This window comes from Lepus europaeus, chromosome 2 (assembly GCF_033115175.1).
Source record: "Lepus europaeus isolate LE1 chromosome 2, mLepTim1.pri, whole genome shotgun sequence".
Lineage (NCBI taxonomy): Eukaryota > Metazoa > Chordata > Mammalia > Lagomorpha > Leporidae > Lepus > Lepus europaeus.
This window is the reverse complement of record NC_084828.1, coordinates 93,507,277-93,525,161: the sequence shown is the minus strand read 5'-3', so window position 1 is coordinate 93,525,161 and position 17,885 is coordinate 93,507,277. Positions and strand designations below refer to the sequence as shown.

At 42.8% G+C, this 17,885-nt stretch overlaps 1 protein-coding gene across 1 annotated transcript in view; it reads left to right on the top strand.

Annotated features, from left to right (window-relative positions):
- Nucleotides 1-17,885, top strand: part of PARL (presenilin associated rhomboid like) — a 49,572-nt gene that overhangs the window by 254 nt on the left and 31,433 nt on the right. Inside the window, exons 2-4 of the mRNA XM_062210458.1 lie at nt 9,914-10,109; nt 11,320-11,460; nt 13,899-13,947. Of these exons, the coding sequence (XP_062066442.1) occupies nt 9,914-10,109; nt 11,320-11,460; nt 13,899-13,947 (386 nt within the window). The remainder of the gene's footprint in view (nt 1-9,913; nt 10,110-11,319; nt 11,461-13,898; nt 13,948-17,885) is intronic.

The window sequence follows — 17,885 nt, the reverse complement described above, 5'->3', positions numbered from 1 at the left end:
GCCTCTCCTCGCCTGCCTCCTCCTGCTTTCCTGCCTTCCGTCGCTCCCCGCTGCGCCGCTCTGTCCCGGGCCGGGACGCTCCGTGGCCCATTCCGGCCCAGACTTCCGCGAGCCCGCGCTTTCCCCTTTCCCGTGGGGAGAGCGGAGATGGGGGAAGCGACCCGTGCGGGCGGCTGGCGTGCTACCCTCAGAATCTTGAGAGAAAAATATATTGAGCCCGTTTTTTAAAGCGAAGCACTTGCGCGACTGGTAGAATGACAGAGCTGAGAATTTAATCTCTATCAGTCTGATCCTAACGCTGCGCTACAGCCCCAAGTTCTAATAGCGTTTAGAGAGCTAAGGAGGACATCGCTTTGCTTCTTGCAAAGTCGAAGGAGAGACTTTTCGGTTGAAGGATTGAGACCCTGGAGTTTTTGGCTTGCAGAATATTTGGAAAGAAAACTATCGGAGCTTTCCCGAGTAGAATCCGTGTGGCGAGTGGTCTGCATGTGATGATTTTGCCTTAGGATAATCCAATTCTAAATTGATAGAGGAATCCTTTAACTGCCCAAGAATTTGCTCCTGATCTTTCATTCAAAGTTTTAACTCTCACCTTCTGTCTTGGTTAGATGGGTTCCAGGAATCCATCTCATTTACGGTAGCAAGGAACATGAAGTGTTTATCAGCAGTGGGCTAGCAATGGTGAAAGATTGAAGCTTCAGTATGGTGGCTCCATTGCCTGATTTTAAGAATGACTCCGTATTTTTAGAGTACCTCATTTCTCGGGCCCCACCCCAATCCCATGAGATCAGAATTAGGAGAGTGGGAAGAGTGGAAGAACCTGTATTTCTTCTTCTTCTTCTTTTTTTTTTTTTTTTTTTAAAGATTTATTTATTGGAGAGGCCGAGTTAGAGGGAGAGACAGGAAGAAAGAGAGATCTTCCATCTACTGATTCACTCCCCAAATGGCCACAGTGATGGGAACCAAGAGCTTCTTCCGGGTCTCCCATGCCCAAGGACTTGGGCCATCCTCTGCTGCTACCCTGGGCACATTAGTAGAGCATTAGATGGGAAGTGGAGCAGCCCGGACTCAAACCGGTGTCCATATGGGATGCTGGCACTGCAGACTGTGGCTTTATCCCACTGCACCACAATGCTGGCCCCAGAACCTGTAGCTCTTAAAATACTCCAAGTAAATTTTATCAAGGATTTGTGGAAAACTTTGGTAATTGTATCTTTTTTTTTTTAAAGATTTATTTATTTATTCAAAAGGTGAGTTACAGAGAGGCAGAGGCAGAGAGAGGTCTTCCATCCACTGGTTCACTCCCCAGATAGCCACAATGGCCAGAGCTGAGCTGATTTGAAGTCAAGAGCCAGGGTCTCCCACCTGGGTGCAGGGGCCGAGGACTTGGGCCATCATCTTCTGCTTTCCCAGGCTGTAGCAGAGAGCTGGATCCGAAGTGGAGCAGCCAGGTCTCAAATCGGCACCCGTATGTGATGCTGGCACTGCAGCTGGTGGCTTTATCCGCTATGCCACAGTGCTGGCCCCTGGGTAATTCTGTTTTTTATACCATGATGTGGAGCTTCAGGCACCGATCCTAAACTCCTGAGAGAAGGAAGATGTGAGGTGGAAATGGGATACATTTCAGTTGTGATTTCATTGTTTACTTCAAGTCCCATTTGAGTTTGCTGGTTTGAGGGGTAAGATGAGCATGTCTATTAGGAAGCCACAGTTCAATTTTGGATTTGTAGATATATCATTGTACTGGGTTTAGGGAGAGGAAGCCAAAGAAAGCTAATGTTAATGAGCCTGTGGTAAGCTTTGTCCTAAAGACCATCTGAAGTAATAAATGAGCAAGAAACAGGCCTGATGTTAATTAGTATCTAATGTTTGAAAAGCTTACTATTCGTATGGAATGTTCAAAAGTGACATTTCAGTGGTTGCAGCCAAGAATTGTTTCTACATTTTTAAAGGATTGTAAAGCAACAGTAATATGTGAGGGAAATTTTAGTAGGCCACAAAGACTAAAATATTTACTATCTGGCCTTTTGTAAAAAAAAAAAAAAAAAAAAAAAGGACAGGGAGCTGGCATTGCCACTGCAGGTCACTACTTCTGATTCAGCTTCCTGCTAATGCACCTGGGAAGGCAGAGGAAGATGGCCCAAGTACTTGGACCCCTGCCGCTCATGGAAATCCAGATGGAGTTTCTGGCTCCTGGCTTCAGCCTGCCCCAGACTTGCTGTGTGGCCATTTGGGGAGTGAACCAGTGGATCTCTTTGTCTCTGTCTCTGTTGCATTGCCTTTCAAACCAGTAAATCTTTTTAAAAAGGAGAACATCTCATTAGGTTCTTCAAATACAGTAGTTATTAAGCTTCTGGCAGTACTTCTAAAAAACATGGCTTAGGCATGAAAGTAGAAACCTGCATAATTTGGCACTTGTAAAACTATCCAAAGATAGAAAATGTTGATGGTAGCACATGTACAGAGCTTAAATTTTCAGAGTGAGATATCTTTGAGTAGGATACTTAACAAGTCAGTAAATCAGCTATATTAATTTTCCTTATTCACCATTCATTAGCTCAAGATGGATTTTAAGAGAATAATTAAGGATTTATGGAAAAATCTCTCCCTTCCCCTAAATATGTATATACTATATTTTTGTTGTTGTTTATTCAGAAGGCAGAGAGAAAGAAATGGACAGAGTTCTTCCATCTGCTGGTTCACTCCTCAAAAGACTTCAACAAGGGCCAGTACTGTGGCATAGTGGGTTAAGCTGCCGTCTGCAGTGCTGGTGTTCCTTACGGGTGCCAGTCCCAGCTGATCAGCTTCCAGTCCAGTTCCCTGCTAGTGTGCCTAGGAAAGCAGCGGAGGATGATCCAAGTCCTTTGGCCCCTGCACCCACATGGGAGACCTGGAAGAAACTCCTGGCTCCTGGCTTCTGCCTGGCCCTAGCCATTGTGGCTATCTGGGGAGTGGACCAGAGGATGGAAGACCTCTCTCTCACTCTGTCTCCTCTCTCTCTGTAACTCTGCCTTTCAAATAAATAACTTTTTAAAAAAATTTAAAAAATAGACTTCAACAGCTCAGGTCTGAGTAGGCAGAAAGCAGGATCCTGGAACTCAATTCATGTCTCCTAAGTGGGTGGCAGGGACCCAAGTATTTGAGCCATCACCTGCTGTCTCTCAGGGTGCAACTTAGTAGGAAGCGGTAACTCAGACTCAGGCACTGTGATATGGGATGAGTGCATTCCAGGAGGCATTTTAACCATTGCAGCAGATCCTGTCCCTATATTTTAAGTGAGATTAATCTAATCTGTTGTGTATGCTTAGACACATGTTATCTCTGTCATTTCTTGCCATTTATGCTCAATTTGTTGATAATGCAAAATTTCAGTAACAAATTAGTGCTGACCTGTATGTATATTTAAGTTGCATTGTTTTTATCCCCTATTTTTTTAAAGATTTATTAATTTATTTTAAAGGCAGAGTTTGAGAGAAGGAGAGACACTTCCCAAATGGCTGCAATGGCTGAAGCTGGGCCTATCCAGAGCCAGGAGCTTCACCCTGGTCTGCCATGAGAGTGCAGGACTTTGGCCATCTGCTGAATCGGAAACTGAGCCTGGGGACTTGAACCGGTGCCCATATGGGATGCCAGCACCACATGCAGCAGCTTTACCTGCTATACCACAGTGCTGGCCCTATCCCCTATTCTTTTTTTTTTTTTTTTAAGATTTATTTATTTATTTGATATATATAGAGAGAGATCTACCAACTCTGGTTCACTCTCTAGATGGCTGCAATTGCCAAGGCTGGGCCAAATCCGGGAGCTTCTTCCAGGTCTCCCACTTGGGTGCAGGGGGCTCACGTACTTGGGCCATCTTCTGTTGTGTTCCCAAGTACATTACCAGGGAGCTGGATCAGAAGTGGAGCAGCTGAGACTTGAACCAGAACCCGTATGGGATGCTGGAGCTGCAAGTGGAGGCTTAGCCTTCTACGACACCATGCTGACCCCAATATCCGTTACTCTTAAAAACAGTTCACAGGGGCTGGCACTGTGGTGCAGCGGGTTGGTCCTCTGCCTGCGGCGCCAGTGTCCCATATGGGCGCTGATTCTAGTCCTCTTTTGATCCAGCTCTCTGCTGTGGCCTGGGAAAGCAGTGGTGGATGGCCTAAGTGCTTGGGCCTCTGCACCCACATGGGGAACCCAGAAGAACTTCCTGACTCCTGGCTTCGTATCGGTTCAGCTCCAGCTGTTGTGGCCATTTGGGGGGTAAACCAGTGGATGGGAGACATTTCTCTCTCTCCTCACTGTGTAAGTCTGTAACTCTGCCTCTCAGATAAATAAATAAAACCTTTAAAAAAACATTCATAGTGAGACTATGTTACCTCACTTTTAAGCCAGCAAATACATGAGTTTGGTTTTTTGTATTTAAAAGTTATAGGATCTGCTGGCACTGGCCGGCACCGTGCTTTCTTGGCTAATCCTCCGCCTGTGGCGCCAGCACCCCGGGTTCTAGTCCCGGTTGGGGCGCCAGGTTCTGTCCTGGTTGCTCATCTTCCAGTCCAACTCTCTGCTGTGGCCCGGGAAGGCAGTGGAGGATGGCCCAAGTGCTTGGGCCCTGCACCCACATGGGAGACCAGGAGGAAGCACCTGGCTCCTGGCTTTAGATCGCTGCAGCACGCTGGCCGTAGCAGCCATTTGGGGGGTGAACCAACGGAAAGGAAGACCTTTCTCTCTGTCTCTCTCTCTCACTAACTCTGCCTGTCAAAAAAAAAAAAAAAAAAAAAAGTTATAGGATCATATTAAAAAATTAACAGTTGTGGCCGGCGCCATGGCTCAATAGGCTAATCTTCTGCCTGCGGCACTGCACACCGGGTTCTAGTCCCAGTCGGGGTGCCGGATTCTGTCCTGGTTGCTCCTCTTCCAGTCTAGCTCTCTGCTGTGGCCCGGGAGTGCAGTGGAGGATGGCCCAGGTCCTTGGACCCTGTACCCACATGGGAGACCAGGAGAAGCACCTGGCTCCTGGCTTCGGATCAGCGCACTGCACCGGCCGCAGCGGCCATTGGGGGTGAGCCAATGGAAAAGGAAGACCTTTCTCTCTGTCTCTCTCTCTCTCTCTCTCACTGTCCACTCTGCCTGTCCAAAAAAAAAAAAAAAAAAAAAAAAAGGAAAAAATTAACAGTTGTGTGGTTAATGGTAACTCAAGTATTCATGAGATAGTCCCACTTGGAGTACATTAGATTGCTTCCAGAAATCTAGTATTGTAAAAGGACTGGAGCAACAGAACTCAGAGGCAGTTCCACCTTTATGGTTGTTGAAGGCTTCAAAGGACCCTTTTCCTGCATCCCCTCCATCTTACTGTGTTGCTTCACTTCCTGTTTTCCTATCTTAATTCAGGTAGGTAATTTCTTTATCTATTTAATAAACTCATGTTGAGCTAATTAATGTAACCTGTGAGTTAGAGCGTTAACATTTGCACTTAGAGACTTTTTCTTTTAAGAAATTTGAAAGCTCCCTAAAGAAAGATAATGTACCTTGTCATATAATGAATGTACTTATTACATTGAAAGGCATCATATGCCAACAGAAAACCCAAGCTAACCAGCCTAAGCAATTAGAGACATTTACTGGTTTATGCAGGTGAAGAGTCCAGAGGTAGGACTGGCTTCTAGTGAGATGGGATCCAGTGTCTCAGTTATCACCAGAACCCCATTTCTCCATGGTTTGTCCTTGCTTTCTAAGTGTTGTCTTTGGTCTGTCAGTGTACTCTCTCCTTGTGGCTATAAGATGATTGCCATAAGCTTTTGGGGTTGTATATTAGGTTCAAATCCAGTAGGAAAGATTCTCTTTTCCAGTATCACTAGCGAAATACTGAAAATGATTTCATTGGATCAGATTGGCTTTAGCTGGGACACATTCCCATTCTTGAATCTCTTGAAGTTGCTAGGGAATGGGATGTGTGGATTGTCTTAAGCCAGTGATGAGTTGTTGCACCTCCAAATCAAATGCCTGGAAATTCTAGGAGACTGTTATGGAAAAGGGGGGAGAGTAAAGATGCTGGGACCTAAGAGGAGCTGTTGTATGTAGTTCTTTGTCACCTAATTAGATGAGATTAATCTGTAGATAAGCCGTTCTAATTTAAGTAGAAGTAACCTTGGAAGAGTGGGGAATCAGCTTCTTGACCCTTGCTATTTGAAAATGGTTCAGGAGCAGTTTGGGAATCAAAGCCACTCTGCAGGCTACACATAGTTTGTCAGCCCTAGTTATTACATCCTTATTCAAGGCAGAAAGATGTATTTGTGTGTGTGATGTGAGTGATATGTTCATTTTTATTGGGTAAGCAAAAGCTTTCCAAGAGGCTCCTAAAAATTAAGTCACTTTTGGCCAGAGTTCTCTGTGATGTGGCCACTCAACCACAGGCTGGACAGGTATCACTCTTTCCTAGCCTCTAGCAACACAGGCAAGGAAAAAGCATTGCGGGTAGATTTGGGATTAGCTATTAATCAGAGTTTGCTAAAGGATACTCATTTATAAGACTTACAGCAACACTAACACTTTTTTTTTTTTTTTAAAGATTTATTTATTTGAAAGACAGAAAGATACTTCAGCCTGGCTGGACCAGGCCAAAGCCAGGAGCTTCTTCCAGGTCTCCTAAGTGGGTGCAGGGGCCCAAGCACTTGTGCCATCCTCCACTGCTTTCCCAGTGTATTAACAGGGTTCTAGATCTAAAGTGGAGTAGCCCAGACTTGAACCAGCACCCATATGGGATGCCAGCACTGCAGGTGGAGGTTTAGCCTTGTACGCCTCAGCGCTGGCCCCAGCAGTGTTTGAATAACTCGATAATTTTCCCCAAATGGATTTCTTTAAAAGGAATGACACTTAATTTGGAAGTATAAATTCTAGATTTATGTTCTATATGCATCTTTTTATGATAAAAATCAGATATAATTTATAGATAGTAAGATGTATACATACTAAGTGTACAGCTTGTGAATTCTAATAAATGTATGCACCTGTGTGACCATTACCTGCAGCATGATAAAGAGTACCTCCGGCATCTCTGAAAGTTCTCTCTTGCCCCTCTCCAGTCAAGCCCCACCCACTCCAGGCAATTACTGTTCTGATGTTCATCCTAACAGAGTGGTGTATCTGTTCTCCAACTGTGTATATATTTGGAACTCACACAGTCCCGTGTTATGTGCTGTTTTGTGTTTTGTTTCTTTAGCTCACAATGTTGAGAGTTATCTGTGGTGTGTGATCAAGTTTTTTTCTTAGAACCACCCCACTTTTGGGGCCAAACATAGTACTCCTTTGTGCACATGGACCATTATTTATCCATTCCCTGTTGATGGAAACTTAAGTTGCAGTTTTTAGAGATAAGAATAAAGCTGCCATGATTACAAGCAAGTTATTGTTGATTGCTCATCTTCCAGTTTCTCATTTTGACGCCTCTGGTATTCCTTATCTTAGTGAATAATGCTATCTTACTTTCAGTTATTCAAAATAAAACTTTATTTTTGACCCCTCCTACTCACAGGAAATTATTGAGCTTTATTGGGGACTGGACTTGTAGGTAGAGATTTAGTGAATCCAAAATTGTAATGTAATAGAGCCGTGGACAGTAATTGAGCTCTAGGAGTGCTTTAGAGCTCTAGGAGTGCAGAGACCTACTTAGCCTGAGAGAGGCCAGGAAGACTTCCTCAAGGAGGAGATTACACTATGAACAGAATTCTGAAGGGCATGTGAAAGTTAACGAAGGGGAACAGGTACCAGAATAGGAGCAGCATTGTCAGAGGTCACACCGCAAGGCAGGTCGCAGGAACTGCAATAGGAAGTCAGTGTAAGACGTGTAGAGAGGATTTATGGTGGTGGCAGGAGGAAGTGGCCAGAGAAAAGAGGGGGACAGGGTTAAGGGATGTGTGCTGTGTTTGCTGGGGTGATGAAAAATTCCTGTGGGGTTTATGCAGAGCGAGGGAAGCTTTGTGTTTAATACAAGTGTGCAGGATGAGTTTGCAGTGGGCCTCCTTGGATGCGGGGCTGTCTACTGGAAAGTGGTGGTGTATTCCAGGCTAGACAGGGAAGCTGGATTGGAGTTAAGGAGAGGTTGTTGGCCCTCTGAGAGGACATTTGAGGAACTACTGAATGTCTGATGAGAAGTGGTGTGAGGAAGAGAACATACAATGTGTTCAAGTGTTTGAAGTTGAATAAGCTGCTACAGTAATCCAGGCAGAAGATAATGATCTAGTCTAGGAGTGAAGGAAATACTTTCGCTTGACAGAGTTGTTTTAATTGGATGCAAGAATAAAGGAGAGAGAACTCCAAAATGACTTCTAGATTTTTAACCTTAGTGACAGAGTAGAATACTTGCACTGAAAGAACAGGGGCTAGCTTTGTGGCACGGTGGGTTAAACCATTGCTTGTGATGCTGGCATCCCATATCAGAGTGCTGATTCCAGTCCTGGCTGCTTCACTTGGTATCTAGCTCCCTGCTAATGTGCCTAGGAAGGAGCAGAAGATGGCCCAAGTGCTTGGGCCCCTGCCACCCATGTCAGAGACCCCAATGGATGCAGTTCCTGCCTCCTGGCTTTGGCCTGGCCCAGCCCTGGCTAGTGTGACCATTTAGGGAATAAACCAACAGATAAGACCTCTCTCTGTCACTCTACCTTCCAGATAAGTAAATAAATAAATCTTTTAAAAAGGAGAGAATACGGCCGGCGCTGTGGCTTAACAGGCTAATCCTCCGCCTTGCGGCACCGGCACACAGGGTTCTAGTCCCGGTTGGGGCGCCGGATTCTATCCCGGTTGCCCCTCTTCCAGGCCAGCTCTCTGCTATGGCCCAGGAAGGCAGTGGAGGATGGCCCAAGTGCTTGGGCCCTGCACCCGCATGGGAGACCAGGAGAAGCACCTGGCTCCTGGCTTCGGATCAGCGCGATCCGCCGGCCGCAGCGGCCGTTGGAGGGTGAACCAACGGCAAAAAGGAAGACCTTTCTCTCTGTCTCTCTCTCTCACTATCCATTCTGCCTGTCCAAAAAAAAAAAAAAAGAGAGAGAGAGAATACAGCCTTACAAAAATTAGAACTGGGAGGCATGATGACTAATGTCGGATGCTTTGAGGAGGCCTGGCTATAAGGAATCAAAACAAATAAATGGAGAGGTAAAAGAAGTTGTCAATTATAATGGCCAGTATTTATAAAAGAAATTTTTATTTGAACCTGGGATGCCTTTAAAGATAAATGTTTGTTTTAGAAATTGACCAAACTTCAAAGTAACAGCCATTCTGTGCTGATTGAAACCTACAGCTTAGAGTTCTCCAGTATTTTTAGAAGAGTGCAGAGTCTGTGTGGAGGATAGATACAAATTATTTTTTAAGAAAGTTTTACTTATTTATTTGAAAGAGTTACAGAGAGAAAGAGGGAGAAACAGAGATATCTTCCATCTGTTGGTTCACTCTCCAAGTGGCTGCAAGGGCCAGGGCTGAGGCAGGCTGAGGTTGAAAGCTTCATCTAGGTCTCCCACACGGGTGCAGGGGCCCAAACACTTGGGCCATCCTTCCTTGCTTTTGCCAGGCCATTAGCAGGGAGCTGGATTCGAAGTGGAGCAGCTGGAACACAAACTGGCGCCCATATGGGATGCTGACGGTGCAGGTGGCAGCTTTAGCTACTATGCCACCACACTGGTCTCGACACAAATTATTTTGTTGATTGATAGTAGTAGCTCAGACAAGTACCTTCTGAAGTTGCCTTAGTTTATTTCTTACCTTTTCCAGAAAGGTTAAATGTGACTTGAATCCTAGCTAGGAGTAGGATTCCTGGGTCTTTTTGGACTGTAGCATAAGAGTAATCTGAGATGATGATGATGGAAACCAAGTGCATGCCTATAGAGTTTGATGTTTACAAGTTGCCGTTCCATTTCTAATCCATTGTTTTCCTTCATAGGTTTAATTTCTTTATTCAGCAAAAATCTGGATTCAGAAAAGCACCGAGGAAGGTTGAACCTCGAAGATCAGACACAGGGACAAGTGGCGAAACATACAAGAGAAGTGCTTTGATTCCTCCTGTGGAAGAAACAGTATTTTATCCATCTCCATATCCTATAAGGACTCTTGTGAAACCGTTGTTTTTTACTGTTGGGGTAAGAGTGTCCATCACTAGAGTTCCTTACCTTGCTACCAGTGCAGTGTTAAAGTACTGTTTGTACAGTGTTGGCTCCCTTAATGTAAGGATGGGTGGAAGGGGATCAAAAGGATCTGTCTACATAGCTGGCCTATGAATTCTGGTTACAGAATATGAGTTGAGTAATTGCTTCAGTTAATTTATTTGAGAGCAGAGAGAGAGCTCCTCAAATGCCTTAAGCAACTGGGGAAGAGTCAAGGCCAAAGCTGAGCACCAGGAATACAACCCAGGTCTCCCTTGGGGGTGACAGGAACCCAATTACTTGCTCCATCTCCTAGGGTCTGCATTATCAAGAAACTGTAATCAGGGGCCAGCATTGTGGGTAAAGCTGCCACCTGCGATGTATGGGTGCCAGTTTGTGTTCTGGCTATTCTGCTTCTGAGCCACCAGATGGAAGATCTGTCTGTCTGTCTCTTTTTTCTCTGTAGCTCTGACTTTCAAAATAAATAAATCTTTGTTTTTAGAAAGGAAGCTATAATCAGGAGCTGGAGCTCTGGGTGTCAAACTTAGATACCCTGATTGGGGATGCAGGTGTGTGTTTTTTTTTGTTTTGTTTTGTTTTGTTTTTTTAGAAGATTTATTTATTTGAAAGGCAGAGTTACAGAGAGGAAGGAGGAGGGGAGAAGGGGAGAGGGGAGAGGTCCTCGGTCCTCGGTCCTCCATCCTCCATCCACTTCCACTGCTTTCCCAGGCTGTAGCAGAGGGCTGGATCGGAAGTGGAGCAGCCAGGACTTGAACTGGCACCCATATGGGATGCTGGCACTGCAGGTGGTGGCTTTACCTGCTACGCCACAGCGCTGGCCCCTGAGGCAGGTGTTTTAACTACTAGGCCAAATATCTACTTCTTGAATAACTGCTTTTAGAATCTAGCTCGGTTACATAAGCCCTGGAAAAGAAACTTAGGAGCTTTATATTTGGTATAGCATTTCAAGTGATACTAAGTTGGTATTTTGAATTTTATTTGAAGATTTGTTGCTGGAAATAGGCCCCAAGGTAGGTGAAGTTAATAAAATGGGAAATAATAAGATGTTCGTTTCACCCTTATATGTTTCATGATGCCAGGTGTTCCTCCTGTTTGTAAAAAGCAGTGAAAATACTGTCCTTAGAAATATATAGAGAGATTTATTTCCCCTTTAAATTTATCTTGTAACATGCCTAATTTTATGTAGTTTACAGGCTGTGCATTTGGATCAGCTGCTATTTGGCAGTATGAATCACTGAAATCCAGGGTCCAGAGTTATTTTGATGGTTTAAAAGCTGATTGGTTGGATAGCATAAGGCCACAAAAAGAAGGAGACTTCAGAAAGGAGGTAAAGATAAATATTACTCTCTTTATTCCAGTCAGTCAGTTTTTGAAGTTTGGTTATTGGTATGTTTATCATGTTTTTAATTTTTAAAAAATATTTAATGTGATGCATATTTTTATGGAGTACAGTACAATATTTCAACCCAGATATACAGTGTAAACAGATCAGATCAGGCAATTCACATTTCCATTCTGTCTTTGTTTGGAGCCTGCCATCCCCTCTCTTCCAATTCTTTGTTGTATATAATACATTATTGTGAACTACAGTCACCCCACTGTGCTGTGGAACACTAGAACTTGTTACTTCTGTGTGACTGTGTCTGGTACCCTTACCCAGCCTCGCTCCATCTCCCCTCTGTCCTACCCTTCCTTCCCAGCCTCTCCTAATCACTGTATGAGGTGTTTTCAGTTAACGGCAACATTTGATCAGTAGATGCAAAATCAACGCTCTTAATGCTCTTTTTTTACAGTCCTTTCATCAGAGTAAGTATTACTATTTTGTATGTCTGGCTGTGTGGTACTTGATGGTATTCCAAGAATGTTGTCCCTCTACTCTTGTGCATCAAAAATCACCGCAGATAGTTTTAAACATTTTTATGTTGGGGCACATCCTAGCCCTACTAAAGTTTAAGGTCCACTGTTGTGCTTGCGTCACTTTAGGGATGCTTTAGGGTATGTATTGAGTCACAGGAGTGTGTCAGAATATGTGTTTGCCAAGTGGATGTTAAGAAGCATCCCAGTGACATGTTGACTTATCTCTGGTAAATACTCACTGTTGTTTCTAACTGTACTCAGGGATATCAGGAAAAGGTACATACACGGAGCATTTAGAGCTTTTTATTACTTCATATACAGATTGATGGCCCTCTTTTCTCTCAATTGATTTTTAGAAAATTTCCTTTTAGATAGCACATAGAAATATTTTACTTGCCAGTACTTAATGAGCCCTGAGGCCAGAGGTTAATAGGTGGTTTCATGTCTGTTTGGTTTTCAAGCCCCTTTGTTTTGTTACATGTTTACTTTCCAGCTTGGAGAAAGCATTGATGTCCTTGCTTTCTCCCTTCCTAGGATCAATGTAATTCTGGCTAGCCAGCCTCAGAAGGATGCCTTGGATTTTCTTTTCACTTGTGGTAGCTTGAGGTTCCCCTAAGTGAGGAGGATTCATTTCTCTTCGTTTCCCCATGACATATTCAACAAACATGAGCCCTGTTTGTTTTTGCAGAAGTTTTCTGCCAGAAGAACAGTGGTTGCAGGTGAAACTTGCTGGAGATTTTTATTAGGTAAAAATAAAGATAGTAAGATAGTAAATAGATAGCAAAACCAACTTATCTCATAATCTTGGATCTGTAAAAAGCTACAGGTTTCCAGCACATTTCTGCACTATGAATTTTTAATACCCAAATACTTCTTTAAAATGGTGATAAATAGCACAAATGATATACATAATCTTCATCTAAAGATACATTTATTTATTATAGACTTAAATGTTAGGTTATTATGATAAATAAAATCCCTGTCCATTAAAGAACAAATGAAACAGTTCATATGGATGTACAAAATACACAGAAAATTGTAGTCCTAGGAACCCCTTTCAGACCACTGCATATGCAGTAAATAAAGCTGAGAGCTCATATACAGTTTAATTATAATTAGAGAGGTCAAATCAGATATGTATTGATCTATGTGCATATTTTTTACCTTGAATCTTTTTCCTATAACAAGTGTGGTTCTATTTCATAATTAGAATTTTTTTTAGTCTAAGAACTTGACTCATGGAAAATTTCAGATGAGGAAGGTACAAAGAAAACAGTATAATGAACTGTTCCCCTCCAATTTTGGTGGTTACCAATGCATTGCCAGTTTCATTTTTCATCTATTTCCCTTTCTGTTCCTTGCCACTACTGCATCATTGTGAAGCAGATTCTAGGCATATTTTATCCATTAAAAACTTCAGGGGAGTCCCTGAAAAATGAGGATTCTCTCCCTTTTTCTAAACTTTAGTACTGGTATTATATTGGAATATAATAGCAATTTTAATACAAAATAGCCACAGGATTTTAAAGCTCAATAGGACCTTCATGAATAATCACCTGTGTACCTATGTGTATGTGAGAGTGTGGCTAGGTGCTAGTTGCTAGTCCTCACAGCAGTGCTGCTAGCCATCGTTATCCTGCTGCATAGAGCAGGGAACTGAAATTTAGATGGAATTTGTCTGAGGTTCTGGAGCTGATCAGTGGATCTAGGCAGGGGATGTAGGCTGTCCGACGATAAAATGCATGCCTTTGCCGTTCTGCCGCACGTTCATGATCTCTGTTGGGCACCAGTGATTTTTACAGATAAGAAGTATGACTTTTATACAGAAGCATTTCCTTTCTGTAGTTTCATTTTCCTAACCTGAAAGCATTTCTCACACGATGATGTGCAATTTTCCTTCTGTTTTAGATTAACAAGTGGTGGAATAACCTAAGTGATGGCCAGCGGACTGTGACAGGTTTGTGTTAGCTTACACGTTTTAGCCATTCAAGGGAAGAGAAATCAAACCAAAAGGTACAGTATGTCACAGGGAATGGCTTTTGTACCACCATCACCAGTGGTTTAGAAGGCAAAGAGTCTCTGTACCTTTAGGCTAGTGTAATAGTATGAGAAATAACATAGCACAAAGGTTTACACTATGCACTGGGGCAGCTACTTTCTAATTTTGATACAGTGTGATACTAGTCAAATGACGAGTTTCTTATAGACTTTCAGCTTGTGATAAAGCTTACAAGTAACTGTTACAAAAGGAAACATTTAGTACTTTCTGTATCCAGGGTACTTTATTCCCATTGTCTCCCTAGGTCACAGGTTTGCGAATGGGGTCGTTGTCTCCCCTTTTACACGTAAGGAAATGGACTTTGAGAGAAAGAACTTTTTGAGGTCAAACTGCTGTAAGAAGTAGAGCTGAGATTCAGAATCCAGGTCTGCCTCATCCTGGAGCAGCGTCCTCTATTCCACTGTGCTGTTGGTAAAACCCTCTTTAAATGGACGCGTGCTATGCATGATACCAGGATCATTTTTCGTTTTTCAAAATTTTTGTGAAAAGACAGATCTAGCTTTTCAAGGAAACTCTTGTGCAGTATTTTATAGACTTAGTTATTTGAGGATTTTTGGCAAATGGATTTGCAGTTTCTGTAACAATTGTGTATATGGGAGAAAAGTATTTCCAGAGACCACAAAATACTGCTTTTTCTCAAGTATGATTAGGTTTGTTCATACTCTTAATTTTCTCTGCTTACCTAAATGGAGAAATTAGGAAGACCTAATTTTTCTGAACTTAATGGATCCAGATTCAGCCTTCAGGATTATGGTTCAGACATTGGTTCCTCCAGGAAGTGCTTTCTTTTCTACACTCATTAAAATTTTTATAATTTATAACACAGCATTCCTTTTACATGTAGCAACTTGGAGGGGATGTCTTGGGGACAGTGATGAGATTTTCCATCATGTTGTAGCACTTAGCACATACCTGCCCTTAGTAAAACCATTCGATTAAACTCTGTTGAGTGGGTGAGTGTGGGTCTTGAACCAAGTGGCTGAGATTTATCAAAATGTGTTGCCATACCTAAGACTAGAATTGAATAGTCAGTGAGGTCTTAATAATATGTGATGGCTTCAAAGATAGTGCTATGGTAGCACATCTGTTTCCACCGAGATTAATATGTTTTGTGTGCTTATTTTCTGGAAGTAATGAAAATTAACAGCATTTTTCCTTTTTTTAAAAAAAGATATATTATTATTTATTTGAAAGGCAGGGTTACAGAGAGAAATCTTCCACCCACTGGTTCACTCCCAAAATGGCCTCAACGGCCAGAGCTGGGCCAATCCTAAGCCAGGAGCTTCTTCTGGGTCTTCCACGTGGGTGCAGGGGCCCAGGTACTTGAGCCATCTTTCACTGCTTTCCCAGACACATTAACAGGGAGCTAGATTGGAAGTAGAGCAGCCAAAACTTGAACTGGCGCCTATATGGGATGCTGGCTTTACCCACTATGCCACAGCGCTAGCATTTCTTAAAGTAGCAAAGTTTTGATTTCATTCAGTGTTTTCAAAGCATTTCACAATTAGATGGTACCTCAATTTTTTTTTATAGTGGTAAAGATATTATACCATTTAATATATGAAGAAATCTGGAATAAGAATTTAACACTTTTTCTCGTGCCTGAAAATAGTTTATTCAAAGAAGTTTATGAGGCCGGCACTGTGACGAAGCAGGTAAAACTGCTGCCTGCAGTGCTGGCATCCCATATGGGCACTGGTTGGAGTCCCAGGTGCTCCACTTCCAATCCAGCTCTCTGCTATGACCTGGGAAGGCAGTGGAGGATGGCCCGAGTGCTTGGGTCCCTGTACCCACGTGGGAGACCTGGAAGAAGCTCTTAGCTCCTGGCTTTGGATTGGCCCAGCTGTGGCCATTGTGGCCATTTGAGGAGTGAACCAGTGGATGGAGGACCTCTCTCTGCTTCTGCCTCTTTGTAACTCTGCCTTTCAAATACATAAATAAATCTTTTAAAAAAATGTTTTGAAAGAAGTTCATATTCAGAGGTAATTGAAAGTCAGAATTCTCTATGCTTTTTCCTTTTTAAATCACATAAGTCATTTAGCATGTTAGGCTTAGCAGTGGAGGGAGAGATCTTGTGATCTAACTAGCAACATGGATGTAAAGTGCTTTGAATGTAAATATGAATGGTTCACTGATGATGTATTGCTATTGTTGGGTTGTCTCCATGACTTTTAAGAACTAAAGGAAGTGCTCTTTGAGCTATTTGGTGTCACCTCAGATTTCTCTTAATAAGGAATAATTTATTGTAGCAGTGATTTTAGCTTTGTAACATCTGTTAGTGACGCTTGATGATCAATTAATTAGAAACAGATTCTCAAGAGTAAACAGATGCTTTTGTTAATACCTTGTCTCCTTTTGGAGGCGCCTATTAGTCCAGCTTGCCTTGCTTAGCTCTCCAATTGCTTCTCTTAGACTGATCCTCAGTGAGGTTGGCTCAGCTCCTGGTTTTAATTGAGGATAGATTCCTGGGGTGACAGATGTCACTCTGTCCCACTTTCTTTCCTTGGATAATAGTTGTTCTGTTAATTTTTTTTTTTCTTTTGCATTTGGCAAGTTCTGGCTTAGAGAGATCAAAGCTCTGTGAGACCAGCATGCTGCTTTGCTATGTAGTATTCATACCTGGACAATGGAGCATGGAGACACTGGTGGGTTAAAAGCTTGCTTACTTGCTTGCTTGCTTTTTAAGATTTATTTATTTATTTATTTGAAAGGCAGAGTTACAGAGAGTGAGGAGGAACCAGAAAACTCTTTCATCCACTGGTTCACCCCCTAAATGGCTCCAACAGCTAGGACTGAGCCAGGCCAAAGCCAAGAGCTTCATCTGGATCTCCCACATGGATGGCAGGGGCCCAAATACTTGGACCATCTTCCCTGCTTTTCCAGGCCATCAACAGGGAGCTAGATTGGAATGAGCATCTGGGACATGAAGCAACGCCCATATGGGATGCTGGTGGCGCAGGCAATGGCTTTACTCGCTATACCACAATGGTGGCCCCCAAAAAATTTCTTATTGTTACACCAAACACTTAACATAAAGATTCCTTGCCTCTGAATACAACGCTCCTGAATTTTGAGGTCAAGATTTTGGATATTGCTAAGCTCAGGCAGCAAAGTGTTTTATAAGATGTTTTTGGTTCCTGGGTTTTCAGATAGAAGTATCTCACATTTATCCTGTCTCTTTTGGTTCCTAGGTTTGGATAAGAATAGTTCAGATTGTAAGGGATACCTACAATTTATTTTATTGTTAAGGTGGAGTCCAATGGTACAGGTTAAAAAACCTCCTTCCTGATGGCTGATGCTCGAACTGGAGTTCCTAGTTTTTCATGTTCTGTTATTTCAGCTTTTCCTTGGGAGTCACTTTTTAAACATATGTTAGAGAACTTTTTTTTAAAAAAATATTTATTTATTTGAGAGGCAGAGTAACAGGAAGAGACAGGTTTTATTTGGGGAGTGGACCATCTGCTGGTTCACTCCCCAAATGGCTATAATGGCTGGAGCCATGCTGGTATAAAACCAGAAGCCAGGAGCTTCTTCTGGGTCTCCCACATAGGTGCAGGAGCCCATTGGGCCATCTTCCACTGCTTTCCCAGGCAATTAGCAGGGAGCTAGATGGGAAGTGGAGCAGCTGGAACTCGACCAGCTCCCATATGGGATGCCGGCACTGCAGGCGGAGGTTTAACCTACTATGCCACAGCGTTGGCCCCTAAAGAACTGGTTTTAATCATATTTTTGTTTGGTTGGTTTTGGGATTTTTTTTTTCATCAATTGTTACATAAAAATATCTCCCTAAATTTCAGTGCAAGGTAGAATTCTTCAGTTAGACTAGCCCCTGGTGA